The sequence below is a fragment of the Rhipicephalus microplus genome, chromosome X, assembly GCF_043290135.1.
Source record: "Rhipicephalus microplus isolate Deutch F79 chromosome X, USDA_Rmic, whole genome shotgun sequence".
Taxonomy (NCBI): domain Eukaryota; kingdom Metazoa; phylum Arthropoda; class Arachnida; order Ixodida; family Ixodidae; genus Rhipicephalus; species Rhipicephalus microplus.
Genome location: NC_134710.1, coordinates 117,112,017 through 117,130,221, shown reverse-complemented (window position 1 = coordinate 117,130,221; position 18,205 = coordinate 117,112,017). Strand labels below are relative to the sequence as shown.

Sequence of the window (18,205 nt, the reverse complement as noted above, 5' to 3'; positions counted from 1 at the left end):
GAATTGCATGTTGTTATTCTGAGGCACATCTCTAGCAAGTCTCGCCCTGCAGTCCTTGTGTCTTCACTGTCTGTCCGCATTTCTCTCGCACTGCCACTTTTCAAGATGGTGCAGCTCATTGTTAAAAGAGATATGCTTCTTGACACGTGCTACCCTATCTTTGAACCTAGACTGCGCCGTCGTGTCAGCAAACAAGGTTGCGCAGCTGCATGTTTTACAATGCAAAGACAGGTTAGAATATGGCTGTCTCCTTAGTGAAGCTTTATGATCCAAAAGAGTGATTTACACAATGTTCAACTTCTCCAACATAATGCTTCCCGCACAAAAAGAACGTTCGCAGTTATCAGAAGTGTGTGAATAGTGAATTTCGGAACCTAATCAAGTAAGAGTCAAATAGTAATGGCACCAAATAGAATACAAATAGTAATTGAATACTGTTTGAATAGTAAGTAGACCATTTTCAAAACAGCCTTAGAACAGAACATTTTATTTGAAACAAATAGTCACAAACTTTCGACAAAGGCCATTACAGTCAGTTTGAATCTACTCAAAATACCACAATTACGAAAACTAAGGTAATCTCGTATGCAGCAGGAACTAGAATATTCGTAACATTTTGTAATTGTAGGTTCAACTACGGCATTGACTAGCGTTATCAACGTGAGACTTTGTCACCTCACTTTAAATAAAATTGGGACACAAAAACAAAACAATTTACAACCAAACATTGCAGATACAACTAAATATGTAACGGAGCAGATCAACCCGTCATCACAACATGGCCTGCGCACTAAAAGCGGATAACAATGGGCGTTGAAATTTACATCTGCAAGAACAATTTACGCAAACGCAAAACTTGTATCTGTTGCTAGTCGTGAAGCTGCAAGCACTCGTAGTTCCCACCTTTGGTTATTACAAGACGAAGACAGGAGCTGATAAATGCGATACAGCTAAAGTGCAGTAAAAATTGAGCAAGAATGGAGCTTTCAGAAGCGCATTCATTCGACAATCAATATAGTGTAGGTAGTCTTGCAAAAGCTTGGGCTGCGTACAGGTCACATTAGGGATTGAAAGAATGACTTGTAGCTGTTTCGTTGTTTTGGGGTTCTCCCGCCAGTGCCGATTATTAAAAGAATATTTGTTACTTAGAATATGTGCAATTCGATTCGACTTAGGAACCGAATACAGTGCTGTTTGATTCATTATCCAAAATTTTCGAATAATCGAACATCCCTAGCAATTATCCCTGAAAGCTACACATATGAAGTACTAAGGAAAGGTTCATGTGCTACTGCAAGACTTGGGTCACGTTACGTCGCTTCCTTCTTTCCTACTAACTGTGCTTTGCTTTTTTGTTTAGCACAAGAAGGCTTCTGTGGAAGAAGTTGGCTGAGGCCATCAATACGGAGTTCTTGTGCAACGTGACTGCCACACAAGTGGAAAACAAATGGAAGTCGCTGGACAGAGCATATAAAAAGTCAAAAAAAGACAACAATTCTTCAGGTCACCACCGTGTGAACTGTGAATATGAAGAGTAAGTTACGATTGTGTCTTCATATCTTCAGTGATTCTCATAGTGTCTATTACAGAGAGCTGGCAGAAGTCTTGGAAAAAGAACATAGTGTAAATCCAAGGCTGCTCTTGGAGCCTGGAAAAACAATCCTGCCTAGTGCAAGTCCAGAGTAAGTAAAAATTACTTAATTTGTGCTGTAGCCTGGAAATGACATGGCACCTGTACAATTACTTTCAACAGCACCAGCATCACTGAAGCACCTCAAGATGCAGCAGTCCCAGTCGAGTGCAACACAGCATCCAAAGTTCGGAGCAGCACAACGCCAAAAAGGAAGCGCCAGAGTAGGTCCCAAGTCACGCCGCTCTTGGAGGCATTAGAAAAAATGCAAGCTTCGAGAGCTAAGCAAGAGGAGGCAGCAGTGAAACAACTGGAGGAAAGAAAAAAATGGGAAGAGGCAAAGGCAAAGCGGCATGATGAGCGCATGCAGCGATTCGATCGGTTGATCGACGTACTCTCAAATAAGGACGGGTTATAATATGGGCAATAAACTTTTATAACACTAGCAGTGTCTACTCCATCTAATTTGTTAAAAAAAAACATTGCTTCTAGACGCGGCACCCCACTTCGCAAAACATTTGCACACTGAATAAATCGCGAAGCAAAGATGAACTTCTAGCACTGTTCCTTTGCAATGAACTCTCGCAGAGACTGACTGTAGCCTGGCAGACTGCAATCAAAATCTCCTTCACTTTCATCATTGCCCACATCTTCTTCTTGGGGAAGCGTTGCAAGTTCCTCAAGGAAGTCCCTTTCATCGTTGCACATGTTGTGTAGCACACACGCAGCCATAACTATATAGCAGCACTGTTGCACACTTTTTGCATCAACAAGGTAGAGCCTCCTAAAACGCTGTTTAAGCAGGCCGAAGGTGTTCTCAATAAGCACTCGTTGTTGACTGTGTCGTTTATTGAAGCTCTTTTTCCACGTAGGAAAAGAACTTCCATTGTCCTTGAATGGGGTCATGAGCCATGGCATCAGTGGATATGCACTGTCACCCAGTATATAATTGTCTTCACATTCCTGAATTGCGCGTGCAAAGAAGGGGCTCTCCCTCAGGACACGGGCGTCGTGAACCGAACCTGGAAACCCAATAAACACGTTCAGCAACTTGTTCCTGTCGTCGCAGATTCCTTGCAGGATTATCGAAGGCCACTTTTTCCGGTTGAAGTAAGACTGCGTAGATTCGCTTGGAGTGAGTATCCCGATGTGTGATCCATCGATACAGCCGATGGTGTTTCTTGGGCCCTTGCCTTTACTTTTGGCGAGGAAGCCGTTCTTTATGCGGGTCACTTCCGCGCTACTAGGCCAGCAAATTATCTCATCGCTAATAGCGTGTAAGAAGTGAACGACCCGTGTCACACAAACATGAACAGACGACTCGGTAACATCGAATTTGTCGCCTATGGCGTACATAGATATTTGTGAGCCTAGGTACACAAGCGCTATGAGGCATGTTTTTTCGGCACTGATTTGTTGGCGGCCTTGCACTGCCCTTGGGTAGAAGGCTGAAGTCTTGAACTTGGCCCTGAAACTATCAAAAGTCTCCCTGGACAGCCTGAAGAGGCGCTTGAATTCATACTCATGGTACCTGCCGATAATGCTTTCGTACCCGGGTACACGGTTGGCATCGTCGCGCACCAACGCGCACGCGACCAAGATGCACGCATCGTCGTACTCATCGTCGCAGTCACTGCAAACGGCACCGCTGACGGAATCGTCGTCGCTGCTCGAGTCCAGCAATTCCATCGCAGTCACAAGAAGTGCCATCACGGCCGTGTATTGATCGGACAAGGCGGCGGAGGCGGCTATTTTAGGCTTACACTACAAGGTGTTCTCCGGCCTGCACTCACGTCAACTCACGCCTTCGTTTTGGCTGTAGCCGTCGCGCGCTAGTGTCGGCTAGTGCCGAGGCGTGGTTGAGGCTGCACCTGCACTTGCTCGACCGGCGCTGCACGCTCACTGCACCGCTTGGCACCGCTTTTTCTGCACCTGCACTTTTCTGAACTAGTGCAAGCCAAATCGAAGATTCCATGATTATGCACCAATCAATTTTTTGTATCCAAACAGAAGCCTGTTCTTGATTTTCACCGCCGTCGGAATGCGGCTGTAGGCCATACAATAAAATATGTTACTCTATGGGCGCGCCGCGGCTGGTATCGAAGAGTCCGTGCCATGACGTAATCCGCCAGGTGGCGCCACTCCAACTTCTCGGGGCTAATAGGGTGACGATAGTTAAAACGCGAGAACAAAACGATGACAAAGAGACAAGAAGGACACAAAACGTGTCCTTCTTGTCTCTTTGTCGTCGTTTTGTTCTCGCGCTATAACTATCGTCATGCCATACCAACTAGCCCAAGCTGCCACACTTCTAAGCTAGTAGGGTGCTCGGCTGCTGACCCTGAGGTCGTGGGTTCGATCCAGGCCGTGGCGGGCGCATTTCGTGGCCGGGCGTTGTCAGTGCTCATTGCAGAACACCATATCGTCTAAATTTCAGGGCCCTCCACTACCGTGTCTCTCATAATCATATCAGGCTTTTGGGGATGTAAAACTACACATATAAGTGATAACGAAGAGGTGTATTGTATATCGTTCATTCGCTGCGATTTACTTTTTTATGGCTACTTCAAGTCCAGTTACACACACCTACCGCTTTGACTTGGATGTTGGATGATGTTTCTGCCCGTTGTGGCAGCGAGATCGGTAGATGGCGCGCAGGTCATTGGCGATTTATTATGGTTTTAAAAGTTTTCCATTAGGGGCAGCATACGCTGCGTGTGTTGCTTCGTGCAATTTGATGAGAATGGTGAGGTAATGTGGCTGTTATGAATCGATGTTTAGCTTGTGACTAAGTGCTTGATAAGCCTAACAAATGTTCGCTGTACCAATGCGTCACGAACGACTACGTGTGTACTCTGTGGCGTGTCCATCCATGCGATGTTGTGGGGCGTAGGCAGCGTAAACTGCCGAAAATGTTCGCTCAGTAGAGTCACAGTCTTACATTAAGCGGCCGTTGCGAATAATTTTGCCGCTAAGAGCGTTCTGTTTTAAATCTTGTGAGGGTGCGAGCTTGCCGTATTTTTTGAAGCGCGTCTTCATCAAAAAAATTAATTTTGAAAGTATGTGCATAACAATGCTTGTGCGATAAATATCGCGTCAAGGGTGGAGATGGAAAACTCGTTCACGCGACATTTTCGGACATTGTTTTTTTTTTTACTTGCGCATTGATAATGGTAACTTACTTTACTGTAGTGCGCTGATGTCATCGTGCTTATGTTTTCGTTTATTGCAATTGCTGAAAACCGCGTGGGCGTGTTTTGCTTGTGAATCATCTTGAAGTATGGTGTCGTCTTCCCGTTTCCTGTGCATTCACTTAGGATGGCCGGCTGAGCCTTATCGGTTTATCATCGCGCTATCTTGTTTTCTGTGCAGCTATGGATACGATCGTCTTGTGGAGTCCACTGAGTGATGTTTAGTGCTGCTACAACGTTGCCTCTATCGCACTATGGCCAACCTCAGGCGACACTTCAATTTCGGTTCTCACAAGAGTGGATCCGTCAACACGTTCGGGCTTTCGCATGGCAATCAGTCAAACTCTGAAGGCATCGCATTTCCAGACCATGCATTCAGCAGGTCGGCGTTTATGAATGAAGTCTGTAGCTTCCTCGACCACTGCTCGGCGTATATACAGGTGAGGTGAGCATGTGAAAGAAATAATAGTGCAAGTTAGTGTGCCAAAACCGTGACACATCGTAGTGGGGAACGATGGTGCATACTTTTTTTTTTTTTTTTGCTCAAGTACTGCAAGCCGCTGTACTTGTGTTATCAGGTAATAAAATCTATTGCACGCTTGCACACACTGTAGGGATGCAGCTAAGTGCGCGTGTTTTGTTTTGAATGACAGATATCGCTGCACAGACAACTGCAGTCTTCGCAACAGTAAGTGCATAGAGCCATTAGCACTTTCAAGCATGAAGAGTGTAACCGAGCCGCAGCTTGTTCTTGTTTGGGTCAGGATTAGTTTATTTAATACCAGCATTTTGGAGAAGTTTGAAGGGCACAAGTAGTCCTATGGTCACTGCTGTTTGTATGTTTGAGAGATGTCTCCGCTGCAGCACCAACAAGTGCATTGTTGCCTATTACACCATGCATTTATTTGAGAAATTCTAATTGGCTGAAGTCTGATTAGCTAGCTGAATGCTTTCTTTAAAATCAACTTGAAGAGATGTAAACTTTTCATGTTCACTGTCTTAATTTGATTTTTTTCTTTCTGACAGATTTTTATAGATTGTAAACATTTGGTTAGGATCAAACACCCTTTTATGCTCTTTTAGTTATGTGCCTATATAATGTACATGTTATTGACAAAGCTATCTTGCTTGGACTAATTCCTGTGTGCACAAAATTCATCTTGTAAGGGTCGACACTAGAGTTACGACCTCTTCTTGAACTAAAGACTGGCCCTTCAGTTGGGGGAGGGGTTGAGTTACCAGATGTGAAATTGATGCGACTTCTTTGGCATGCAGTGACATTTAATATAGCATTGCTTTCCTTGAGCCAAATAAAGCTGATGTACAAACAAAAACGGCACAGTGAGCTAACCTACTTGTCTAATTGCTCACATAAAAGTATCTATCATTAGAATGATGCTTCATTTACTGCTCTAAAAAAAAAAGCTAATGGGGGGCAGGGGGAGATGGCTGGTGCAGCCGGCAACTTGTCCGCTGTCTAAAAAAAGCGGCCGAGCCGGTCCAAAACTGGACAGGTGGCACCTAGTCGACACATTTTGTGCTATGCAATAAGCAGCTCTGCCTCCAAAAATGATGTTCGCCTTCATTACAAATAAACTGATTCTGTGGTTTTATGTGAAACAGGTGCAACATGACTGTAAGGCTCACAGTAAGGCAGACTTTGGTTCATGTTTAACCACCTGCTCTCTTCAGTGTGTATTAAATACACAGTGCACAAGTACTATTATTTTAATTTTTTTCTGCTCCCATTGGAATGCAGATGCTATAGCCTCAATTGAAATTGCCATCTTGTAAGGCTTGGTGCAACGTTACCCGAAGTCATAACCACTGGGTTACCTAAGCTAATGATTATTCCTGATAGATGCGATGGTCTAACAAAAAAGTGTCCTCATCCAAGTCACATGACCTTTTATTTAATAAAGGATGGCATTTTTCATGCCCTTTCAGTTTACAATATACAATGTTTACAATGGTCAATGCTACATATAGAGTTTCATATAATAACTTGAGGAGGAAACTGGTGCTGAGATTGTTGTAACACCATGTACTGTTATTTTCATAAATAGATAATGGGTAGTTTCAAGGGAAAAACAAGCGTGTTATAAGTGTTGTAAAAAAATAATTCGTTATATTGTGATGCCAAACATGGAACACTAACTACTGCATTGCACTGCATATCCTGGTGGTTGCATTTGTCCAGCTTTCACTTCCATTTTATGGTCACGCAAACTTTTTTTGCATCAAGCTTTACATAAAAGAAAATGAGGCAAGTTTCAAGGCAAAATAAATTTATATCACTTTGTTTTAAGCTCTACAAGTAAGCATCTTGAATCATAGTAACATAATCCATCTGTAGCAGATCCGAAACCTGTACTTCCAATCATTGCCGTGGGAAGCACTGTGGAAGGAGCCTGCATAGACACTATGCCACTGAGAGAATGAGAATGATGAACTTTTACTGTTTGACAGACTCACAAGTCCTAAAAAAACTGAAAATAATCCGTGTACTATCGCAGTGTACTACTAGTGTGTAGCATTATCGGCTCTAATCTCATTTGTATGACATATAAAGGGGCTCTGTGACACTCTTAGGACAGTCTTATTTAGCGCTGCAATGCATGTAGCGTTGGTTACTGAGACGAATGCAACAAGAATTATGGAAATTGGTGCATGGAAGGTAAAGTTGTGAGTCCTCAAAGTTGAAAACACGAGAAGACGACAACGAGAAACATTCTTTCGCATTTGACTTGCGTGTTGACGTCAATGACCGCTTCCAATCACAGTGCGGGTCTCATAAAGACATACTGGAAATGTCACCTCACGATGGCCTTCGCACAATACCTCGCTACCGCACTCTTTGACGGCATCGTAAGCATGGTTACTACAAACCACGTGCGCCGGGTAGCAGACGCTCTGCTCCCACTGTCAAACTGTGTAAGATACACACATATGCTTTGGGCGGGGTCACTTCTCCGCTTGCTTGCAAAACTCATTTTACGGCAATGCCATCGCCCACCACTTGCCGCATTTTTGGCTCGCTAAAAACACGGCATGCGCTCTCACCTTTAGTTGCTGGCATACCATAGCCTCGTTCACAGGCTAAGCATTGTGTTCATTGTTCTGAAAGTACATCATTTAGAAACAGAAATGATTTCTTTCTGAGAAAGAGTAAAAAATGTTTTTGCTGTTTTTAGCATTCACTCCTATAGCCTAGCTACTATCATATGAATATTGCACACTATTTGTCGCGTAAAACGAATAAAAAGCGAACGGTTTTTGTCGTCACGCTACATGACATGGCGTCACTTCCTATAAAAAAAGTAGCCGATGTGTGTCGTCGTAGTCTGAAATCATGGTATTTGTCCCGTGAAATAAAATTATAACTGCGTCGATTTTGGCGTTGCCATTTGCGCGACAATATCGGCGCATTCCACAGGACCAGAAAACCGATGAAAAATACATGCTCAAATAGTGTCTGTTACAAGCTGCCACACTAGCGGACGCCAGTTTTGTTACAAGCTGCCACTCTAGCGTCGCCAGCATGAAGTCGGCGACGAGAATGACAGCAGGTTAGTTCGTTCCGTACGCAAGCAGAGACAGTAAAGAGATCAGAGACGTGAGAAAACAAAACAAACTTTACTCTAGTGATATTGCAGCACACGGGATCTAGTACAACACTTTAATACAACTAACAAAATACATCAAGACTTGATACAACTAAAAAATACATATAAAAACAATAAACCAGCTTACGCGAGAGAACTATTACAAACTACACAAACTAACAACAATAGACTACGGAGGAGAAAGTTCGAAGATATAAACAGGTGAAGGCATACGTGTGATGACCGGCAGCGTTGTGTCCCCGACGATCGGACGCGAGAAGTCGAAGAGAGTTCTGGCACGACTGCGATGTCGGTGGTGTTGCAACGCTGGTGGCTCCGGGAGGCTAGTGCTTGCAGGTGACTTCGAGCAGGTTGAGCTAACTCGAGGCGAAGTCTCGATGTCTACGTTGCAGACGTTAATATCGCGTCACAACTAGACGAACGGCTAGGTTTAGGTGGCCAACTGATACAGAGCCACACTAAAAACTTCTAGAAGAGATACTTGTTGATTTGTTTCTACACCATGTTGGTCAGCGACTAGTCTGCCTAGCAGGGAAAAATCCTGCGCTTAAATTCCCCTCGTGTCTCCTCGCTCTCTTCCTTGGGGACAAGAGAGCTCTACATGGGTCCAATAATGCGCATTTCATTGATGGAAACTCCGCTCCAAAAAATATATTGACCCCACCCCTTTTTTAATTAGGAGAGGGCCCTCAACTAGCAAGAGTGACAGCCTGTTGGGATGTTGTCATACGGCTTGGCCACCAGAAGTTTTCCCATGGTTTCCCCCGTGGGAAACGCTCAGACTGTTTGGCTCTCAGCCGGTGCGTCCCGTAGCCTAATCCTTGTTCGGGGTACATCGTGGCCTTCCACGACCTTGCAGACGCCGCCGCAGTTACAAAAGGATCAAAGGTCGTCGGTGACGTTCTAAGAAGAGCATGCCATTCTGCACTTCTCGGCTCCCTTTCATGCGCCCGCCGTTCCCACGGTCAGTGGGGGAGGACGGCGCCCGTTAATTGCCGTGACGCGGGGCCGCCAAAAATGGCCGTCCGTGACAGTGTCGCAGGGCCCCTTCAAGCATATAGCTGTTTTTTTTTTCTCGGCTAGACATGCAGGCTAATGTGGTGAAAAGTGACAATTAGCCGAATTGCTTTTATCTCATACCGATTAGTATCTACTGCTTATTTGGCAACAGTTATATGGGACTGTGGTTACTTCTAAAATATGGCACTCAGCTTTACCGGTTTCATTTGATTTCTGCCACAAATACTAGTATTTTAAACTGTATTACATTTCACAGAGCAATTCTGACAATCTGCCATTGTTTGCTATATGAGATTTTCATTAATTTTTGTGTGTTAGATATATTTCATAGGAAATATTAATATTTACAAGATGCTTTGACAATGCTCGGAACTCCAATTAAGGTAGGGCAAATTTTATATCTGCTCCTAAAACGCCAACAGCACGCGGGCAAGAAACAACAAAGCTAAAAGCACATAAAAGATAAAAGCACAAAGCACATAAAAAAGATAATAAAGGTATTGTAATGATTATTAACAGCAGCAGAGCTTGGGCCTCGGGCTCAATGAGCACGAAGAAGAGAGGGTACGAAGGCAGAATAAGAACAGTTAGCCCAGCGTACGGGCGTTGTCCCTTGTTTCTTTTACAAATATACGAAAATTGGGGTGCAGCACACAAGGTCATTTAACCCAATTGTGCATTGATTAATAAATTTGAATGGCTTTTTTGTACCGAACGAGAAGGTAGACTTACACAAAGCTCATCGTTATTTGTGACATGACATGCCTTTGAAATTGCTTGTGTTGTCTGATTAGGCTCATGGTATAAAATTATTGTGCATTTGTAGATGGATAGGGGACTACATTTGTGTGGTTGACAGAGCGAGGCGAGATGAGATGGCTCCATTCAATGAACTTTGGTGCTCGCTGAGCCTTGTGTTAATACATCGACCAGTCTGGCAGACATACTTGTGGACGAAAGGAAAAGAAATTTGCATTTGATTTCTTCGCAAGTTTCAAAATAACTGACAATCCTCTGACCGCATTTTATTCAAAGTAGCGTGAACTGCAGAACAAGAAGTAGACACATCGCTTACTTGCAACTGACAAGCTTATTTTGCTGTCATACCTTGTTACTGCATATTCGCGGTTAAAACTGTTTACCGATCTTGGTTTGTGTGCTTTCTCTCGTCTTTTTACTTGCTCGCAAGATTCTCACATGGCAGTGATTGCGCTGCTTGTCTGCGTAATTTTTTTTGTATGTTTTATTTTTATGTGTCTTTTAATAAACTTGTCAGTGTTTTAATAAACTGTCAAATCCAGGCTGTGGCAGCTGTATTTCCGATGGAGGCGGAAATGTTGTAGGCCCGTGTAGTCAGATTTAGGTGCACGTTATATATATATATTTAGGTGTACGTATATATACATATCTAGGACATCACGGTAACTGCGATGGCAAATATCCGTTGAGAGTGTCTGTATAACTGCTATTGTAATAAAATAAACAATAGTGGGAATATAATAAGTGACAGATGTTATTCATATTTAAAGAACAACACTGAAAAGCAGTGAGCACATAATTAGTACAAACACACTAAATATACACAAGAAAATTTATAAGGGCAAATAGAAACTCAAGATTTATGGTTAGAAACTAAGCGGTTGCAAGTAATATCAATATTTCTTGAGACTTCTATCTCAAGAGACAAATCGTTCCATAGTTTCGCATCAGGAAATTGTATTAGTCTTTCACTGCACACGTTTGAACATAGTTTCGCTTCAGGAAATTGTATTTGTCTTTCACTGCACACATTTGAACAATAGGGGAGGTTAAGATTACTGATGCTTGCAAGGCGTGTGTTTACTGATAGAAACATGAAAATGTTACGGGACAGAGGCGTTCATTTATGCTGTTGCCATATTAGCTGTTGGGTGCTGGTGTGCCCGTAAAAGAAACCTACATTGAATTGAAACTATTTTGAGGGGTCGTAATATGATAAACAAATTTTGTTATTTACTTCCCTTATGCAGCTCAATCAGTCAGTCACCCAAAGACTCGATAAAATTGCAGTATGAAAAATTTAACCTTGTTCTCGCTCCTCAGTGGGATTCGCTGAGGCAGTGTATTCATACCGACCAGCTCAATTCAATATAGCTTTAAATTTTATCAATTTCACAATTGCCACATTCCGCCCCGCCGCGGTGGTCTAGTGGCTAAGGTACTCGGCTGCTGACCCGCAGGTTGCGGGTTCAAATCCCGGCTGCGGCGGCTGCATTTCCGATGGAGGCGGAAATGTTGTAGGCCCGTGTGCTCAGATTTGGGTGCACGTTAAAAGAACCCCAGGTGGTCGAATTTTCCGGAGCCCTCCACTACGGCGTCTCTCATAATCATATGATGGTTTTGGGACGTTAAACCTCACATATCAGTCAATTGCCACATTCCAAGTAATAAACAAGATCAAACATTGTGAGTGGATGGATAAGTTTTGTCAATATCCTGTATTGCATCATTAAAGGGAGATGCGGGTTGAAAAACGCGAGTTTTTTTTCAAAATTACCGATTTTTAAATTTTCGCCTGTTTTGATAAGATTAGTATCTCAACTGTTATGAAAAAAATAATACAGGTCGAGACTTAACTAGAAATGCTTTAAAATTTCATTTAAAGAACACTAGGTGCCTGTTAGAAGGTCGAAAGTGTGCAGTTTTCGAGCACCTTGCCGTCGATAATGCGCCCCCTTTAGTCATTGTTGATCGCACGAGTCGAAGAGTCTAGCCTCTCTTTTCAAATAACAAGTTTTTTTCACTGATGCAGCGCAAAAAATAATAAAAAGAATCACTCTTCTGCGCGTTTTTCGAGCGCCGCGACTGGCTTATCACATGGTACGAATCGGGGACAGCCATTAGCTGCTGCGCGCCTGTATGTGCTGTGAAACCTATTTGCGGGATCCATGTCTTGTCGAGCAGCGCAGCTGAGCAATGCTTTTCTCGTGTAATTATCTCCGTTATGAGTGAAAAAAGGCATTGCTCGCAAGTGAAAGCCGTTGTGCGGCGCGCTCTGTAGGAATAGGCTACAAGCAGCTGGTCCGATTTGTGGCAGTTGTTGGCTTGCAAAAGCCAATACATCAAAGTCATTCACACCCGTCAGTCGGAAAGTTCGTGATGCGGCAATGGATGACGTAAGCGCCAATCTTGAGAGGTCGAAAGAGCTCGCATGAGAGAACTTAGCAGGGACGACATTGCCATTATGTACGATGGTATGTGACACAAACATGGCTGCAAAATGGCATGACACTTGACTTAGTTTGGATTTCGCAGTCCTGTCAAACTTCTTTCTAGCTTGCAGTTGGCACAAGGCTCTGCCAGATGGAGTGTAAGTTTGGCAAGCGTTTCATGGCCCTGTCTGTGAGAAGTCGGCTCGAAAACGCCGACAGGGACCAACTCATGGTGCTGGCGTATTATAGTCACAGTGGCCACTACAAGAAGGATTGTTCTTTTTGGTGTATAAATTTCGTCAGATTTAATGATATTCCTCATAAACAAAAACTAAAATTTAATTTAAAAAACTCGTTTTTCTCAAAACACAAATTTTGCCATTTTTTTTTAAATGTGCCCCTCCTTTTTCGGGCACTTCTAGTGCTCGGATCTGCATGAAATATTGCCCACATTTTTTCCAAATTATGATGAATGCAATTATCTAGTTTAAATATCAATATTTTATTGTATAATAAAGAAATTGTCCGTATACCTTTACTCGGGTAGGTGAAATAGGGACTTTTTATGTCTATTAATTTTCACGCGTATTACATATTTTGTATGTGCTGCCTAATTAATTATTCGCACTGTACACTTTATTTGAAGCATAATGAACTATGAATGATAAAAAATTACAGAATTTTAGGGATGAAAAGAGGGGGGGCAAAAGGGTTACGGTTTTCACTTTGTCATGTTGCAAACCTAAAAGTGTGTAACTTGCAAGAAAACTAATTATATATTTGAAATCAGCATAAAAAGTTTCATAAACAGCTCAAGTTTCATTGCTCTAGGGTGAATATTAAAGAAAAAGTGTCTTCGAGTAGCATGTCCCCTTAAGGCATCTCAAGATCAGTTTCTGCACTAATATGTATTGTCTCAGTGTGCACTATGTCGTATGCATGTGTTGTGGGAAATTCAGAGTGTGGCTGCAGCATCATGACATCTTATTAGCTGTCTACATTTGGTCATAGTATTTCCATGCTACTTCATTTACGAGCCTATTGCCAACATTTTTCTCTTCTCACAGGCACTGAACTCATTTTGTAGCTCAAGCAGTGTCTTGGCCAAGAGCCTGGTGAGGGTCTTTCACAATGTACCTGTTTACCGAGAAGTTGCTGCCCTCTTTCTTGGTGCCTGGGAAGATTTGGGACGAGTAACAGCAGCTGCCAGTGCAGCAGTGAAGACAGAGACTCTGATGACACTGCAGGATGTTCTGAACAAACTGGAGGGAGAATCTCCTGGTGATGAATCTGCTGCACTTACGGAAAGCATTCAGGTGTTTTTCTGCTTTTAATTTTGTAGACATATGTTTCACCTTTTTCCTGAGGCTTCCCCAAAAGTTGCACCGAATGGTGTGGGCCATTAACATTACTACTATAGTGTTCATCAGCAGCACCATAAGGACAAGCAAAAAGAACACTGAGCACATGAGCTTTTTTGCTTGTCTTTGTCATAAGTGGTCATCATCATTTATTTTTCCCTTAAAGGCCCCTGTCAGCGTATTACACAAGGCGGAGGGGGGGGGGGGGTAACATAGAACTTATCAGGTCACAAATTTTCATTACACCTATTGTGCTATTGTAATGAGTCATTTGCCAACTTGTACAATTTGCAGATTTAATAAGTTTGACTGGAACAAAGCTGACCTGGCCAGGGTGTAGTCAAGGAATGTCATTTTGAAAGTAGTTTCTGCATTGTTGAATGTTGAGGCAATGTTGTGTAAAGTATTTTGCATATAACCTTGGGGGATTTCATTTAGTGATTTTTGCCCTTTGTGTGCAGTATGCTTGGTGTTCCATGCCAGAAAATGGGCTCAATAATGGGTGCAAATGTATGAAGTGGGGAAGAATTTTTTGAAATACTTTATATAGACTTTTTCGTTTGCATGTTAATATAAAAGTGAAAAGTCTATGAAAGTATCTATACAGAATTATTGCTAAAAGATTAATGAAAAGCAGTCTGGCACAGTGTATATGCTGTAGGGTACGCATTTGGGTTGGTTGGTTCACGATTTGGGCAGGTTGGTTCACAGAACACAGTTCTGTGGTCTGTGTCCTTTCTTTGTCCCATCTTTTTTTTTTCTTTTTTTTTCTGCTGGTGTATATAATGTCCCTTCATCCACTACACTTTCAAAAAAAGCCCGTTCGTTTTTTGTCTTAGCAATGCTGAAATCTCAATTGACCACGCATTGACGCGGACGTAGTCAGAGCTTTTAGGAGTGCTGCAGGTATTTCTTATGACAACTTGATGATGTCGTTATAATTTTGTCTGGTCTTCTACATTTGTTGTCATAATAAATTTCATATTCAAAGTAAAGGAATTTGCATTAGCTTATGTGTTGCCTTGGGAAACAAATTTTAGCTAATTTTATCAGAGAGGTGACTCAGGTTGGTGCCAAGGTGTTTACAGTTCTAGTAAACAGTCTCAGATATTTTTTTTTGGTTACGTCCCCCAAAGAAACTTGATGATTTGTGCAAAGAGCCGTGGTGATCACAGTTTATAAATAGCAGTGTGTTATGCGCCGTGCAAATGCTTTATTCTGAAAAACAATTTAAGTGCTTGTCTAGTTCTACTTGTACACGAAGTGACGTAATCTTGCTCATGGGCAACATCACGTTGCACCGACTTCGTTGATTGGTCCTCTATACTAGAAAACGGCACCACATTGGATTGCAGAGAAGAACATTTTCTGCTCTTATGCACCATGCCTCCAGGGTGATCCTTGTGCCGATGACGTATTCGCTAAGATTGTGTTACGTTGCAAAAGTGGGCGTAGTCACGATAGTGAGCTCCGCCTACCCTTCTTGGCTGCCGAGAAGGTGAGAAAACTGAGCGAGAAGCCAAAACCAGCTGGAGCAGGTTGTTCTATACCCTGTAACTTCACAATTATCACACTTATTCGCAAAGTTCTTGGGGCAGAACATTCACATTGCACAAGCCTGCAGTTATAGCTTTATCACATATTTTGGACCATGAGTTTGTTTACTAACGCTTTGAAGGGCAACTACAGCAATCTTTCGAGTACACCAGATCAATTAAATTCACTGGGTACATTCACGTCTATGTCATTAATGCCATAAACAGGCTGAAGAGATGTGCAGGTTCATTACAAATAAATTTTATTGATTACGATTGACTCGACTCTTCCACCTTGCTTCTCGAAATAATTGGCAACATTGTGTGTGTGACATCATTTCAGGTAATGCAGAAGTAATGGAACAGAGGTGCCACTGTTGCATCTGTTGTCTACAAGGCAAGAATTGTATGTGTTAGGCCAGGGCTTTATTGGTTTGGCATGCGAATTGCAGTTTCTTGTTAGTGTGTGTGTAATGGGTGGCAAGTGGTGTTGCGTTATGGGTCTTAAGTGATTTATCATGTAATTACACTGAAACATCATTATAACACTGTTGCATCTTGCATGGAAATAAGTTCGTTATATCCAGACATTTGTTATAAACACGTACGTATTCCTAACACTTTGTCCATTGCTCTACTGCAAGACTATTCTTCATTGACTTTGTTACAACTGATATTTCACTATATCTGGGTTCGTTATATGAAGGTTTGAGTGTATGTTGTCAATCACAAAACACTCGCACTCTACATCTTTATAGTGTTTTAGCTAGCAGTGCTGGTTTAGTGCACGGAAAGTGCGGTAATACTGTACTGGCTGTGGAGTGCACATGCATGAACATTATCGTACAGAAACACTTTCCGTAACATATACAGGGTGCATCATGACTATTCTATTGGTATATAGCCGTGTGTCATGTGAAAGGTGGCTTGTACTGGGCTTATATTATATTCCTTCGGCTTTACCAACGGCCTGTTGAATGCTGCTGTTGCCAAACTTACGCGCTCTTCCCATAGCAGTATTAGTCTGCAGACTTCTCAGTGATAGCATTTTACCTTATCTTGGCCCCACAATCTTGAGTTGCCTGGACATGTGGCGCCATCTGGCAGTGGAATGCACAACCAGGCAAGCAAGTAACTAAGCAGGTGTGTTCTACTTCATCAAAGAAGATGGTGATTTTAGTTAGCCTCCAAATGCGTTTGACTCACAGCAGTCATTTTCTGACTGCTCCGAGGAGCTGGCACACGTTCCACGGTCAGTAACAAACATGGTACAGCTGTTGCAATCGTTTCTTGAACCAGGTCAGTTGCGCAGCTCCCCATAGACGCTTGCTCTCTGAAGTGCACGTGACAGTCGATGCAAGAACTAATGGCGCCGCAGTTCCATCTTGCATTATGTCTTGTGTGTCATCTGATATAACGCCCATGCTTCCTATCGTCGTGCAGCTTTTAATGGCCGTGACAGCCGAGATTCCGACAAATAAACTTTTTCAATAACCTCTGCTGCTTCAAAAGCAATCATTTCATAAGGCATGCTCCATAAATATCAAAATATAATAAAACTTGTCCTATTTGCCTGTCTAGATCTCCTCTCGCACGAATATTCAATTGCCATAAACCTATGTTTAGCCACCACGGTCGAACTGTGGTTATGGTGCTAGGCTGCTGAGCTGAAGGTTGCGAGATCACTCACGACTCTGGCGGTTGAATTTTTTACGGTGTTGAAAATTATATTCGCACATGTGAATAAATTTTTCATCCTAAACAAATCGTAAAACAGTGAACCATTGTTGATGTTTGGGTGATTTAGTTTTGATTTTTTGAGAAAGGCCATAACCAAACTCTCTTAAAGCAGGCACCTGATTTGCATTCTCTAAGCTCGGTTACGCGACTTGTAGCGTAGTTAGTTCCTATCCTCACAATCCTGGTAGGATAAGCTTTCAGAAGTGGTGACCGGTGTTCCTCTTAGCTGCTCGTGCAACACGTGCATAAAGATGGCATTCTTCAACTTTGTCTCTTTCTCAGACGCTAAATCAAAAGAATTGCTTCCGAAGCAATCACCGTTGGCGAACAATCACGCACGGAGTAGGAGAAAGTGAGCACTGAGAAACACGCAGTGCATTGCAAGCGGCTACTTCTGTTGCATCTCAGATTGCTGCAGCATGTGCATTGCCTCCACGATCAGCTTCGGCAACGCACCATTAAGAGAAATGGTGCACTGCCATATTCGATTTCACGGGCCACGGCAAGTGAAGCAAAACGGAACAGCTGCGTTGCAAGTTCACGCATCACCCGCGTGTACGAGCTCGCGAGTGGAGCTGCAAAACTTTAGTGGTTCTAAAAACGTTGGTTGCGAAGAGAGTCTCATTTCTCCTGAGTGTCTGCTCAGCACAGATTTTATACTATGCACAGGTGGGACTGGCATGCCTTACACAATCTCTCCTTTTTGCTGGCTTATCACGTGGAGATGTTACTGCTCGGTTTGGTTTCAGTGTTGGCGTTGCAATTTCTTGCCTATTTGAAATTGTCCAATTTTCTAGAGTATTTCTGCTATCAGGTCTCTCAGGAATATAAAAGTACTATTGTTCTGACATGGTCAAAAAATTGCTGAAGTTGGCCTTTAAGGGGGGCATAACAATGGGAATATCAAACTT

At 42.7% G+C, this 18,205-nt stretch overlaps 1 protein-coding gene across 7 annotated transcripts in view; it reads left to right on the top strand.

Annotated features, from left to right (window-relative positions):
* Window positions 1–3,891: 3,891 nt before the first annotated feature.
* The window catches only part of LOC119176339 (uncharacterized), a 79,402-nt gene continuing 65,088 nt past the window's right edge, over window positions 3,892–18,205 (top strand). For 2 of the 7 annotated variants that reach the window (XM_037427567.2, XM_075877455.1), the window contains exons 1-3: window positions 3,892–4,381; window positions 5,003–5,261; window positions 13,726–13,974. In XM_037427567.2, coding sequence (XP_037283464.1) covers window positions 5,076–5,261; window positions 13,726–13,974 — 435 coding nt within the window. In that variant the 5' untranslated portion in view covers window positions 3,892–4,381; window positions 5,003–5,075. The other 5 variants (XM_075877456.1, XM_075877459.1, XM_075877458.1 and 2 more) reach the window with 5 other exon arrangements.